The sequence below is a fragment of the Galeopterus variegatus genome, unplaced genomic scaffold (genome assembly GCF_000696425.1).
Source record: "Galeopterus variegatus unplaced genomic scaffold, G_variegatus-3.0.2 Scaffold937, whole genome shotgun sequence".
NCBI lineage: Eukaryota > Metazoa > Chordata > Mammalia > Dermoptera > Cynocephalidae > Galeopterus > Galeopterus variegatus.
The window spans coordinates 129,770-143,512 of record NW_007727048.1 but is presented as its reverse complement, the minus strand read 5'-3'; the positions used below and the strand labels follow the sequence as shown (position 1 = coordinate 143,512).

General features: G+C 37.0%; 1 protein-coding gene across 1 annotated transcript in view; it reads right to left on the bottom strand.

Moving 5' to 3' along the window:
- Positions 1–13,743, bottom strand: part of TMTC1 (transmembrane and tetratricopeptide repeat containing 1) — a gene marked incomplete at its 5' end in the record, with an annotated part of 170,532 nt that overhangs the window by 43,785 nt on the left and 113,004 nt on the right. Inside the window, one exon of the mRNA XM_008573589.1 lies at positions 10,224–10,332. Within this exon, the coding sequence (XP_008571811.1) occupies positions 10,224–10,332 (109 nt within the window). The remainder of the gene's footprint in view (positions 1–10,223; positions 10,333–13,743) is intronic.

Below are 13,743 nucleotides of genomic sequence, written 5' to 3'. Positions count from 1 at the left end.
AGAGTGTGGCCTTCCGAAGTGGGGAAGGATTTATAGAACAAACAAGTTGTCCTGGTGTCCAGACATCATGGTCACGTGTCTAAACTGCTTTGTAGAAGTGCTTTCACTGTAATTGATAATTTAAAGCACACAGAGTCATAAGGTATTTCCCATTGACCAAATAACTTTATTTACTCCTACAAACCTGGGAAGTTAGAGACAAACAGATCTTTAAAATCATGTTGACATCTTCTCTAAGAAACTACTGAAGACATAGCAGCTGATAAGATAAAGCAGAGATGCCTGCTTTCGCACCCTCTAAACTTTTATTTTTTTTTGCAAAATAGTTCTTCCACCTGGAAGTCATCAACATAGACATTTATGAGAAACATGCTATCGATATTTGATCTAATTCTCTTCCACATCCAACTGAAATAAATTCATTAATGTGGCATTCTTCCCCACCAAGGAAATGTTAGATATTTTCTAATCCTTAATTTTCTTATCTCCCAGCAAAGTGTGATCAACACCACGCTGTGACAATTTAAGCAAAAGAGAAACAACCACTTAAAAGAGGAAATGCCAAGAATAGTAAAATAACGGCTAAGAGAAAGCATGACAAGAGTAAGCATCTACAGTACAGCCATCATGGGACCAGGAAAAAAGTGAAACCCCACATTTGTATACAATTGCAGCTTCCTGCTTCTCTACACTCTTCTCACGCCATTTTGTCCCCATTCTCTATACTTCCAGTCACGTTACTTTCTGTTAGAGGAAGAACCATACTATTTCCCACCTCAGAGCCCTGACATGGTCTTTTCCTTCTACCAGAAAGCTTTTACTTTCATTTGTGTCACACTGATATCTATCAGTTTTTCAGGTATCAGATTAAATGTCATCCTTTTGCAACCAGCCCCACTCCCTATACACCCTTTCCCCACATTAGGTTAGGTCCCCTTAACATTCTCACTGATACTTTCCCTTTGCACATTTGTCACGCTTGTGTTAGGTATTGGGAGGGGGCTGTAAATCTTTGTAGGGATAGCCTTCCCTGCCAGACTCTACGTTCCATGAGAGTAAGGCTATTTGCTTCTTCAACCACCTCCTGTGCTTGGTGTTATCTAGGTGCTCAATAAATATGTGTTGAATAATTAAATCAATAAATTCTTAAGTAAGGGTCCAGTTCCAAGTTGATTTAGCCACACGTAGAGTGGTGTTATTAGTACATTTCTGTTGCTTATAACAGAATACCTGAAACTGGGTAATTTATAAATAAATGAAATTTATNGGGAACTTACCTATTCCTGCAAGAGCAATAACTCACTTTCCCCCTCAGGAGGGCATTAATCATTAATTAATGAGGGATCCGTCCCCATAACCCAAATACCTCCCACTAGGCCCCACCTCCTAACATTGCCACACTGGGGATCAAATGAGTTTTGGTGGGGACAAACCACATCCAAACCACAGCAGTGATCAAATCCACTGGTGGTACAACTGTTGTCCTTTCTCGGGAGAGAGAGGTCAGTTGATATTCTCCAGGACTTTAACAGAAAAGAGAAATAAAACCCTTTCTTACCAATCCAGTCACTTCCTAGCCCTTCTAGCAATTATTTCTAAAATCTAATATTGAATCATTCTTAAAATTATTTTGTTTAATGTTCCTTAAGTTTCCTAGTACAGTACCTGTTTAATTATAAGATTGTAGGAGAGGTTCTTAGCTTGACTTCAAGAAATCAATAAGTCCCTTGAAACTATATAAGGAATATTGTGTGTGTGTACATTTTTCTAGTAAGTCAGTAGCTTTCAACAGATTCTCAATGGCGTCCATAAGATTAAGAACCACTATGACAGGTAGCTAGACTGGCAATTTGTCTAGCATATGCTATTTGATTGAGGTATAAAAGACAGCCAACTTTCAATTATAATGAATAAAATATATTTATTAAATAGAACAATATAATTAACTTTGAAATGTAGTCAGAGATGTTTTCTCTAAAAGTGTTTTTTCAAATTGCAAATTGTGACCCATGAGTGGGTTGTGTCTAGCATTAAAAAAAAAAAAGATGAAACAGAATAAACTACAATAGAATAGAAAATATCACAGAGTACATTGCATATAGTAAAGGTATTGTTTTATAAAACTTTTATTTGTTTTATATGTTTGTGTGTTGTAAGCTGGGTCATGATATAAAAAAATTATATATGATATAAAAGAAATTTACCATGAGTGATAGCCAACAAAGGTTGAAACACTGCTCTAACACCTTTTCTCTTTTGTTTTGCTTTAAACTTTCTTGATATGCCACTTCTGTGGCAGCTTGGTATCAAAAAAGTTATCATAAAAATAATAATGATGATATGATGAGCAATATGGAAGCCCAAGGGCCAGGGAGCACACCTGGTGAGGGCCTTCTTCTTGGTGGAATCTCTATACAGAGTCCCGTGGTGACCAGCTTATCACATGGCGAGATCGGGCTGAGCAAGAGCACTAACCTGCTCACTCGCTCTACTTATAACACCATCAGAACCATGCCCATTACTCCACGAAAGGATCAACCCATTCACAAGGGCACAGTCCGCACAATCTAATTACATTTTAAAGACCCCACCTTTCAAATACCATAACTAGATTTCCCACCCTTTTAACACTCTTACAATGTGGTCAAGTTTCTAATACATGAGCTTTTGGGGGACACATTTAACCCATAGCAAATGGTACGGATGGCTGAATCTACCCAACAGATGGCATTTGTAGGAGAGAAATTGACCCTGGACGTCTTATTTGATTTATGGTTCTAACTTACATTTTATTGTTCCAATTTTCTTTTCACTGTTGTTATCGGGTGAAGTCATATCCCAAAATACATGAAAGGAAAATATTTTATTTTAAGTGGTATCATATTAATTAATTGTTTTTCAATAGGCTATAAACCAGGGACCAGTAATAATTTACAGTGGATCAGAGTCATAAACAATGCTAATTTTATTTCCTTTACTGCTAATGTAATACAAAGTTATACAATCTATGGCAAGAGTAGGCTGATTAAAAATAACTGTAGGCTTCTAAATGTTTACAATCCTAGCTGTGAAGCTGGAATAGAGCCAGTTCTGAATGCTAATGGAGAACCAGAAGAGAACAGCAAGCCAGAGACCACCCTGACTTCAGATTTAGGAATCTATCTCCTGTTCTCAGTTTTCTTGACTTCTTTGCTGCAGTAGACACAGAGGGGCATTGACGTTCTTCAGGACACTTTTATGTATCTACCTCTTATGACAACTCATCCTCCTGGGTTTCTTCTATCATTTCTCTTCTCCTTGTGTCCCTTCTGCACCCAATCTCATTAACTATGGCCCATTACCACAGTCTAATCATAGGACCCCCATGTCATACAGTGAAGGGGCGATGGGTGAGGAGTCCAGGTCCTGCCACTAGTTATTTGTATGACCTTTGGCAGCCACTTAATTCTGTGTACCTTACAGATTTATCTGTAAAATGAGGTTAAAATTTTCTTTTGGTTTTTTTTCCTACACTATTCTTTCCTACACTATTTCCCTCTCAGAGAAATTACCTGCTTATAATATGGTTTCATTTATTTCAAGTCCTAAACCTATCCTTCTCTCCCTGATCTCTCTCACTGTTATCTGTCCATATACCATTTTCATTTAAATGTTCCATTAACATTCAAGACTTACAGGTTGTACACTGCTGATGGCAGAGTTAATTAGCATCACTCTTTTGGAAATCAATTTAGTAAAATGTCTCAAAAGTCAAGAAATAAGCTCATATTCTTTGACATGAGAATCTGTATCATTAGAAAATGATTCAAAATATTGTTTTAAAAGAGCCATAAGAAAGGAAAAGTTCACTGCCACAGAAAAGAAAAACGAATCCAAATGACCAACGGTTGGGATATTATCATGTAAACTACAATGCATCATTTTGATAAAATAGTAAACTGCCATTAAAATGGTATTGATGAAGGCCACGTAGCACCAAGAAAAAAAACCACATAAAATTATGTATAATTTAATGGAAGGAGAACAGGACACAAACTATATGAATGTAAAACAACATAAATACATTTAAAAGAACTACATGATATTAAAAAGTAACATTTGTTGTTTCCAGATATTATATTAAAGGTGAAGAATATATTTTATTTTCTCTGATTTTTCACACTTTCCATTATATGTGTATATTACTTGTTTAACTAGGAAAAAACGTTAAACCTGATCACATTTCCTTCCTAAAATCTTGTTTCTCCCTGGCTTCCCATGGCCATCAGGGGCCATAAGTCCTCTCAGTTCTTTAGGTGCTCTTTCCTGGAGGTCTTAATTTTCTGTTTTTCTTTTGTTTCACATACTGATAGTCCCAAAGTACAAAGGAAATCTTTCTCCACGACAGTCTATCCGTTCCCTCACTGTCTTCGTGAATCAAGACTCACAACTACTCATATAATAAAAGCACCCTCCAAGACAGCCTGTGTATTTCCACAAGACTTTCTTCTTCACATTTTATTTTGTCAATTTTTTATTTTTTTAAGTGCCTCAGATTTTATTTAACATTACATGGTGTAATCATTTTTTGTGGCCCTTGACCTCATTAACCAGCCCCACCCCCACCTCTAGTAGCCTCATAGGTTTTCAAACCTTTGGACACTTACCTTTACTTGTTATCTATCAGTTTTAAATTTGGGGTCCATTACCAGCATTAACATGCTCTACCATATAATGTCTTTTCAATTTATTAACATATTTTTCTAATTTTCCCTTCTCAAATCTACTTTGCCTAAACAGATTTACTTGCTTCCCTCAGGTTCCAACAGAGTAAGGAACACAGTATTAGTTCCAGACAAATCCTGGAAGGGATTATGACACTCATAGTTTTCTTGGCACCAAGGATGGCAAATGGCATCAACAGACAGCAGCAAACTTACAGTAAAAGTAAGGCATTCCAAGTAAACCTTGTTTCCCTTTTTGATAGAATCACAGCCTTACATTAGGGAAGGGTTTCAGCAGGTGTCTGAGGAAATGTCTCAAATATCCTTGACAGGACTTAGAGAGGTGAGCTAAATGGTAATATAATTTGATAAATTAACAAAAGGTTGAATAATTCTACCCAAAGAGTCTGGGTTAAGATAGAGGTCAACCTGTAGAGAAGGTTCTACAGATATGCTTCGGGGATTTCTATCTGTTACTCATCTCAACTTGTACTTTTTTTTTTCTCTCAAAGACATGAAGAAGTAAGTGGAAGCTATTCATATCTAACCTGTCAGTTGAAATAGCTGGAAAGAGGAATCAATACAGTGAATGGCAGGAAAAAAAGACTAAAAAGTCCTAGAAAATCAGAAATTTCTAGGCTAGCAATTTCAGAATATCAAGCTGAAATAAAAAACTTGAAATTAAATAGAGATAAAGATGAATCCTTTTATCCAGGTTCTGAAAAGTTGCTGCAAAATGGGTGATTTCAGCTCAGTGTAGGAAAGAGTGTTTTAGCATTAGACTGGTCCACAATCACAATAAGCATGGGCTGTGCACGTGGACAGATGATGGCACTGGAAAATGACCTGCTTAAGCAAGGGGATGGCTTCACAAGTGTGTTACAGATTGGCCAAGGGTGACAGACATTCTTTCATATATTCTGGGTGTTTGAAATTCTGGGATGCTGTTAACTAAAGTTGTGCCACCAAGAAATGAATTCATTTTCTACCATTTGTTCATTTGGTAAGTTAGGTGGATTTTTCTCTAACAGTTTCTCTGTGCCTTACTTGTGCATCTGAAGCATTCTCTTATTGCTAAAGAATTCAAAACATGAAGATAAGGTCTTAAAAGTCAGAGAAGAAAAGGAATCCTGAGTTATGCCCACCAGCTGCTCAGTCTCTTTCATGTTCAAATCAATTGCCAAAAGGGTCAGAAGAAAGAAACTTTCAATCTTTCAGTTACATTCTTGGACCTCTCAGCAGTTTACACGCACATCTAGAGTAGGAAAACAGTCAAAAAGATGTGACCTGTCTGTGTAAGAAGAGATCATGGCCTTCGTCATTTATCTTCCTTAAAAATTGTTCACAACTGCAGCTATGTGAAATGCAATAACTTTATATCATTTTGCCATCGTGGTTCACAAAACTTAAATTTATCAAGTAATCAATTTTTAATAAGCCATCTGACACTTCTTAAACATAACGAGGAAAAAAGCCTATATGTTGTTCTTTTTAAATTTCCACCTGCTCTAAAATTTGTTAATAGTAACGATGAATGCAAAGGTGCAGTGGTCTCTCTCCTCCTCCCCCATCCACAGTTTTGTTTTCTGCAGTTTCAGTTACCGGCGGTCAACCATGGTCTGAAAATATTAAATGAAAAATTCCAGAAATAAATAATTCATAAGTTTTAAATTCCCACTATTCTGAGTAGCGTGATGAAATCTCGCACTGTCCTGCTCCACACCCCCAGACATGAATCGTCCCTTTTTCCAGCATCTCTACACTGTCGACACTCCCTGCCAGTCACTTAGTAGCCAACTCTTGGTTATCAGATTGTGCAGTACTTGTGTCAAGTGACCCTTACTTAATCATGGCCCCAAAGCACAAGAGTAGTGATGCTGGCAATTAGAAGATGCCAAAGAGAAGTTGTAAAGTGCTTCTTTTAAGAGAAAAGGTGAAAGTTCTTGATTAATAAGAAAAAGGAAAAAATCAAATGCTGAGGTGGCTAATATCTGCAGTAAGAATGAAGTTTCTATCAATGAAATTGTGAAAAGTATATTGCTCTAATTATTCTGTTCTTAGTTATTGTTGTCAATGTCTTAAACTGTGCCTAATTTATAAATTAAACTTTATCGTGGGTATGTATGTATAGGGAAAAACCTACTGTCTATAGAGTTCAGTACAATCCATAGTTTCAGGCATCCACTGGGGGGTCTTGGAATATATTTCCTGAGGATAAGGTGGACTATTATACTGCAGAATGGACTAAAATAAATTTCAAGGTCACCAAACATCTTGATCATTTTTAAAATAGTAACTTTTCATAAACTTAGAGTTCATCAATTAAAAAAAATACAAGCTTCGAGATATTTATTAAGGCAAATTACTTTTCAAGATATTAACATATTAATACTTTATTTGTATAAAAACAATAGCACTAATTACAGTGGAGCCTTAAGGTATTTATTAAATATATTCATTAGCACTTAGTTTGTGTTAAAGAGATAGTTTTAGATATTCTTAAAATGTTAAAGACATTACATATATAATTTAGAATATTTATTAATATTCAGAATTGGAAACTGTTTTGGAAGAGAACTTATAATCTATTTACCTTGAGAGGTAAGGGACTCTTCACCCAAGCCTGTGCACTTGGTTACTAGAAGTGAGGTCTGCAGCCAGGTCTCCTAGTTCACTGACACATGCTGTCAATATCACACCACAGGTAACCGAATCCCAAAATACCTTAAGGCAAGGCATGCTGCATGAATGGCTGCATTACACAGTGAACTTTGCTAAGCCCTAGACAGGGAATAGGTTTACCAGGAAGACACTGCTTTTCTTAAAGAAACTGGTAGTCACAGTGAGGAAGATAAACCTAGAAAGCTAAAAGTCAACACAAGGCTTAAATTTCAGAGCAAGGTATCAATTCAAGAAATAAAAATACATGATTAGTGTTGATGTGGGTTCCCATGAGATAAACCTAGAAAGCTAAAAGTCAACACAAGGCTTAAATTTTAGAGCAAGGTATCAATTCAAGAAATAAAAATACATGATTAGTGTTGATGTGGGTTCCCATGAATGGAGCTCTTTGGAAAGATAACTCACCATGAGATGGGGAGGTGGAAGCATGTTGGGGGAGGAGGTGGAAGTTGAACTGGACTTTGAAGCATGGGGAGCATTTAGGAGAGAAGGAAAAGATGGTGTTACAGGAGGATGGAGCTTGTGCATAGGTACAAATCCCATTCATACTGTGAAGAGCTCCCAGAAAACAACACACTGTGTCATCACTGACATAGGTAAGTGATATTGTCACTTACCATAAGAATAGTTTTCATCAGGAAGAGCAATTTCAAAAATATTGAACAAAATAAATTCTTAAGGAAAATTATAAGCCCAGGAGTGAAAGCAGCACACCTGGAAAAGCATCTGTACTGTTCAGATGGTTGTTGGTTGGGAGCGGGGTGTGGGGAACTGTGGGCATAGGGAAATAGAGTTGACCTTTATAGCAATTGCAAGATTTTTTCATGCATTGGATTAAAAATACAACAAAAATCTTACAATTTAAGAGAAGCCTAGCCTTTTCTAATACTGAAACATGAGAGAAGTTTCCCCTTGAGTCCTCATAAAGAAGTCTTTGGGTGATGTCATGGGTGATGGCCTCTGACCCTATGGTTATAATGAATAATTCACAGGGCTGTTTCTTATACTGTCCCTCAGTGTAGGACAAGGGCATAATGCTAAGGCACAATTTAGTTACAAAACAGTGTGGTTCACATGTCCAGCTCTGCTTGTAATATAGGAGTAAATTTTAGAACATGACCTGGGTTGGGGGACCGCACGTTCGTCAGTTCATATTGATTCATTTATTCCCCCAACAAAATGTGTTGAGGGCATACAATGTAGAGTAAATTTTAGAACATGACCTGGGTTGGGGGACCGCATGTTCGTCAGTTCATATTGATTCATTTATTCCCCCAACAAAATGTGTTGAGGGCATACAATGTGACAGGCATGAATAAGACAGACAGCTGTTCTCATAGAGTCAAATATTCCAGTGGTGGGAGAAGGATCATAAACAAATAAGTGTATGCTAGATGGTGATAGATGCTACAGGGAAAAATAAGGCAAGGACAAAGGACAAGGTGACAGACAAGGGAAAAATAAGGCAAGGACAAGGACAAGGTGACAGAGAACATGATGGGCAGTGGAAGGTTGCAATTAACAAGAGAACATCACAGAAGACCTCCTGCTATAGTAATGTGTGGGCAGAAACCAGCATGATAGGAGGAAGGAAACTTGAAGATGTCTGCAAGAGAAGTGCTGCCGGCAGAGGGACCAGTCAGTGCAAAGACACAAGAGAGGAGCATGCTGGGCATGTCTGAGAAACTGCAAGATGACTGGCCAGGAAGGGGCAGGGTGAGGGCCTCTGGAAAGTGAAGGAGCCAGGGTGAGGTGAAACAAAGGGATACTGATGGACGGAGCCAATCCTTTCTTCAGAAAACCCTACTGTGTCTGCTTCAACACAAGCCAAAGGCAGCTGAGGACTATCAGTGTACGTCATAGAACACGGCTACGATCACTTTAGCTGAAACGTTGTACTAAAATATGCATTAAAATCATCCACCACGGACAGGGCTTTTTGACTAAAGCCCACCCATGGTATATGGAGAACATTAGAGCAAGAAAACTAGGTTTATCATTTCTGTCACTTAAATATTCATAGAATGTCCTAATTTTGCTTCTGGGTGAAACCTCCAAAAATTTTTCAATTATTCTCCATGTAACTGACATGCAGTATCAAATCATTCATTATGTTTAAGCCAACTGAATGCTACAGGGCATCTTGCAAGATGTTGACTCTGATTTTAAGGACATCTGGCAATAGTGTGATAGCAGAATCTACTATCTATTGAGGGCATTAACGAGTGTCAACTAAACTATATCATTGATTTACAGAAGACAACTTAGATCTGTTTCTCTATAGCAGAGGGGCATGCATCCAGGACTGTGAAAAGTGGTATCAAATCATTTAGACACAAATGAAAGGAGGAGGAAATTCAAAACACACCTGTTTTATGCCAAGAGAAATGTTCTATTACGAGCCCATCCTACAACCCGCTATAATCTTCTAACAGGTATTAAGACACAGGACCTTCAAGATTATTGGTAATGGGTTCCATACTGGGTTTAGAGATTTTAGTTCATTAGCATTTCTCCAGAAAAATATAACAAGTAAATAGTAGTAAAAACAGCAAATATTGTGTACTCTTCATGACAAATTTTTGTTCCAAAGTGATGGAGAATGTATCAATGGCCGATAATGGACCATCTTTATCTAAAGATCATCTTCACTATACAGAGGATATTAGAGTGAGAAATTAGGCTTGAAATGTCTGTCAACAAAAAAATTGTCAGGGAGATCAGGGGTCCAATATGAGCTTACAAATTAAATCATTAGTACAAAAATCTGTGTAACATTAACTAATACTCTATAGTAACATTTTTAAAAACTGTGTGAAATTAAATGGAAACAATGACCTGCTCAGCCAATAACGAAGCTAGGCTTGAATATGCGTCTGCAAACTCTGGACCGTACTTAATGGAATCCTTCAGTAAGGTGATAGCTTCTTCTTTTTTCTCCTGGGACCTATAGATAAAAAGGAAGATAAAAGAACATCTTTTAATAACACTTTGTTTAAATATTCTGACTAGGCTTTAAAATCTCATTTCTTTTGGCAAAGTATAGCTGATTCACTCTGGATTTTATTGCAAAATGAATTAAATTAGACTGTCTCAAGGTGCTAACAATTTCTTCCTGTCTCTGATTTCTCAGTGGAAAGAGATGTTAAGATGTAAATGATACTGCAGGTTATCCACTGATTTTTCTACCTTCTATTTCCTGCTATGCACTTTTTGAAAGATTTATTTAATAGTCTGCAAGTTTGTTAACAAGAGACTTTGACTCTCAGAAAAGCAATTTCTGGTGGCATTATGCGGGTGGCGTTGGGGACAGTTTGCAAGGATGTGTATGACTGAGCCCCTGTGGCTGCACCACTGCAGGCTGAGCTCCTGAGCCACCTAACAGGGACAAGCCAGGCCAAACCACCAATGTTAATCTTTGGTTTTATATCTAACAGAGAAAATTTCATATGTAATTTATGAAATTAGAAAATACTGTGGCCACTGGCTGGCAAAGAATAACCAGCTATTTTATCATCATATTTTCATTAGAAATCGGGGCTGGTTCTGTCTTCTTCATTTGAGTCTTCTAACCATTAAACTCTGGTTTAACGAAGACCCAAGGCCCAAAAGTTATTACCGTTTTCATGTGTGAAAGTTCTCTTTTCTGTTAGTAGCATGGGGAGACATTGGGTCATTATCCTGATATCAATGTCTTTAATGCCAAAAACATACACTTGGCAGTAATCAACTTTGCTAGTAATACAATTCCACAAACACTGATCTCTTTTTAGGTGCTAGACATTTTAATTGGCAAAAAAAGAAAAAAAAAGTGGAATGAAGACTAGAATCCCTTGAACTATAGAAAGCACACAGCCAAAGACCTCCCCATTTTTACCAGTTACCAATACAGAGTTGTATGCTTTTCTTCTCACTGTTCATTGGTTAGCAATGGTTATGGACCATATGCTCTTGTAAATTTTCACATAGCATTATTAATTTAATTCTCACAACAATCCCATGTGGTAGGTTTTATTGTCCTGTTATTATACTCATTTTTCTAATGAGAAAATTTGTATTCAAAAAAGTCAAGCGATTCATCTATGTTCATATAACCAGTCATCTGAGTGCTTGTCCATCAAACCGTGTCTGCTTACCCTAACCTAACTACTTAGAAACCCATCCCTTATGATCTTGTTGCTCAAAGTCTGATGATTCATGGACCAGTATCATCAACATCACCTGGAAGCTTATTAGAAAAGTAGACTCCTAGGGCCCATCCAGACCTGCTGAGTCAGACCCTGCATTTTCAAAGGATTCCCAAGGGTATCTGTATGCACGCTGTGATTTCGGCAGAACTGCTCCATGAATTATCAAAGGCAGCTGAGACTAGCTTCTGCTACAATCCTCCTACAGCTCCAGTTTCCACAGGATGGAGTTATGTAGAAGAACTTATACTGACTCCACAAGTTTGAGTTCTTAAATGCCAGAAGCAGTTTGTTATAAGGTGATTTCACCTATAAGGGAATTTCCTATCACAGATCTTGAAAAAAAAAAGTCATGTTTCCAACACAGACCTTGGATTTAACAATTCAACTTAGCAAACATTTATCATTATCTATTATGTTCCAGGCACTTAGCTGTTTCCCAAAGAAGGTGGCTCTCCATGCTATCCTCTCCTTACTAGGGTCCAGCTCACTCCTAAAGGGCTCCTCTTGATGCACAGTCCTGGGCTTGAGAATGAGGTGTAACACCTGCGTCCTTAAGTGGGTTGTCCTTGGGATGTGGCTTTAAGGTTGCATGGTTATAATAAATTTGCATTATAGCTCTCTTAGTGCTTTCTTGTTGATTTCATTCATTTCATCAACAAACATTTAAAGAGTGTCTGCAAGAGTCTATGGAAGTCCACTATGTTTACATATACTCAAGTTTCTATTCTGAGATATACCTTGAAGTAATTCTTCCATTGGCACATGTTTTTTAAATGAAAATGTATTTTTTAATCCTGGTAATTTGACTATTGATTTTATGGTTAACAGAACTCTTCCTCCAAGGATTTCATAAATCTTTACTAACATTTATTTGGAAATTCTCCCAAAGTCCAAAGGATGACACGAACTTAGGAAACTAAGGTTGAAAATTAAGTCCCTAAAAACATAAGTCAGCTTGAATATTCTTCAAAATCAGCAGAGATAAAAACATAACAATATGATAGTAATGACTTAATGGTTTTCATTTGTAATGGCTCACATCAGTTAGAATGGAAACTTAGATCTTTCATATTTGAACTTAGTGAAATTATTACTTAACACAGTCTATGAATCTAAATTTTTGAGGTTGTCCATTAACATTCATGTGACACAATGCAGGAGTTATCATCAAAGTATTCAAAGGGAACTTGGACTCTAAAAAATGACATCTCTAAAAATCCCTTGAAGGATTGACTCAAAGAACTTAAGAAAAACATTTCATCATGTAATTAGTTTAGTATATGACTATTACAAGATGCAGACTTGGGCACAGAGGACATTTCCTCTTGGCTCTGTGCTCTAGGATGGTTCTGCTCTTGCCTGAGAGCCTTTTAGAGTCATCAGGCACCAAGAGGTCTGGCTATCAGACATCACATGCCACCTTGGCAGGCATTCTAAAATGCTTTTTTTTAAGAAAGCACCAAAAGTTGATAAATGGTAATTTTGTTGTATCTGGTAAGAAAAGGGATAGAGAGGCTATTTCTTCTATAGTGTCTCTTGCATACCCTGTGGTGGGAGCTCATGAAATGGGTGTAGTGTTGATACAATAAATTATGATAGATAATTCATCTAAATGGAAACTTCCTTGGTTATACAGTGATTACAATGTGAAAACTAAAGTTCATTTCAAGCTATTTCTGATTTTAGTAGCATCCCTTTTCATATCCATCTTACAGCATGTTGCTGTAATTATTATCCCACATTAAAGAACAGGGGCAACAGTCCTATAATTCTATTGGACTGTTGCAGTCCTGATGGCACCTTACTCAGTTTTGCTTAACACCTTAGTTCACACTTGTAATTCACACATCTCTTTCCAGTTGCCTCTTTCTTCTTCTACTACATACAATTCAAAGAATTTTTTTTCTAGAGCACTGATTTCAACACATTTCCTTATATAAATATCTTTGTTAATGCCCAACTACCTACAGACAGAGTCTTAGTCTAAGGGAAAACTGGATACTCATGTAGGACAATGAAACTAGACCCATACCTTTCACCATATACCAAAATCAATGGGTGTAGTGTTGATACAATAAATTATGATAGATAATTCATCTAAATGGATACTTCCTTGGTTATACAGTGATTACAATGTGAAAACTAAAGTTCATTTCAAGCTATTTCTG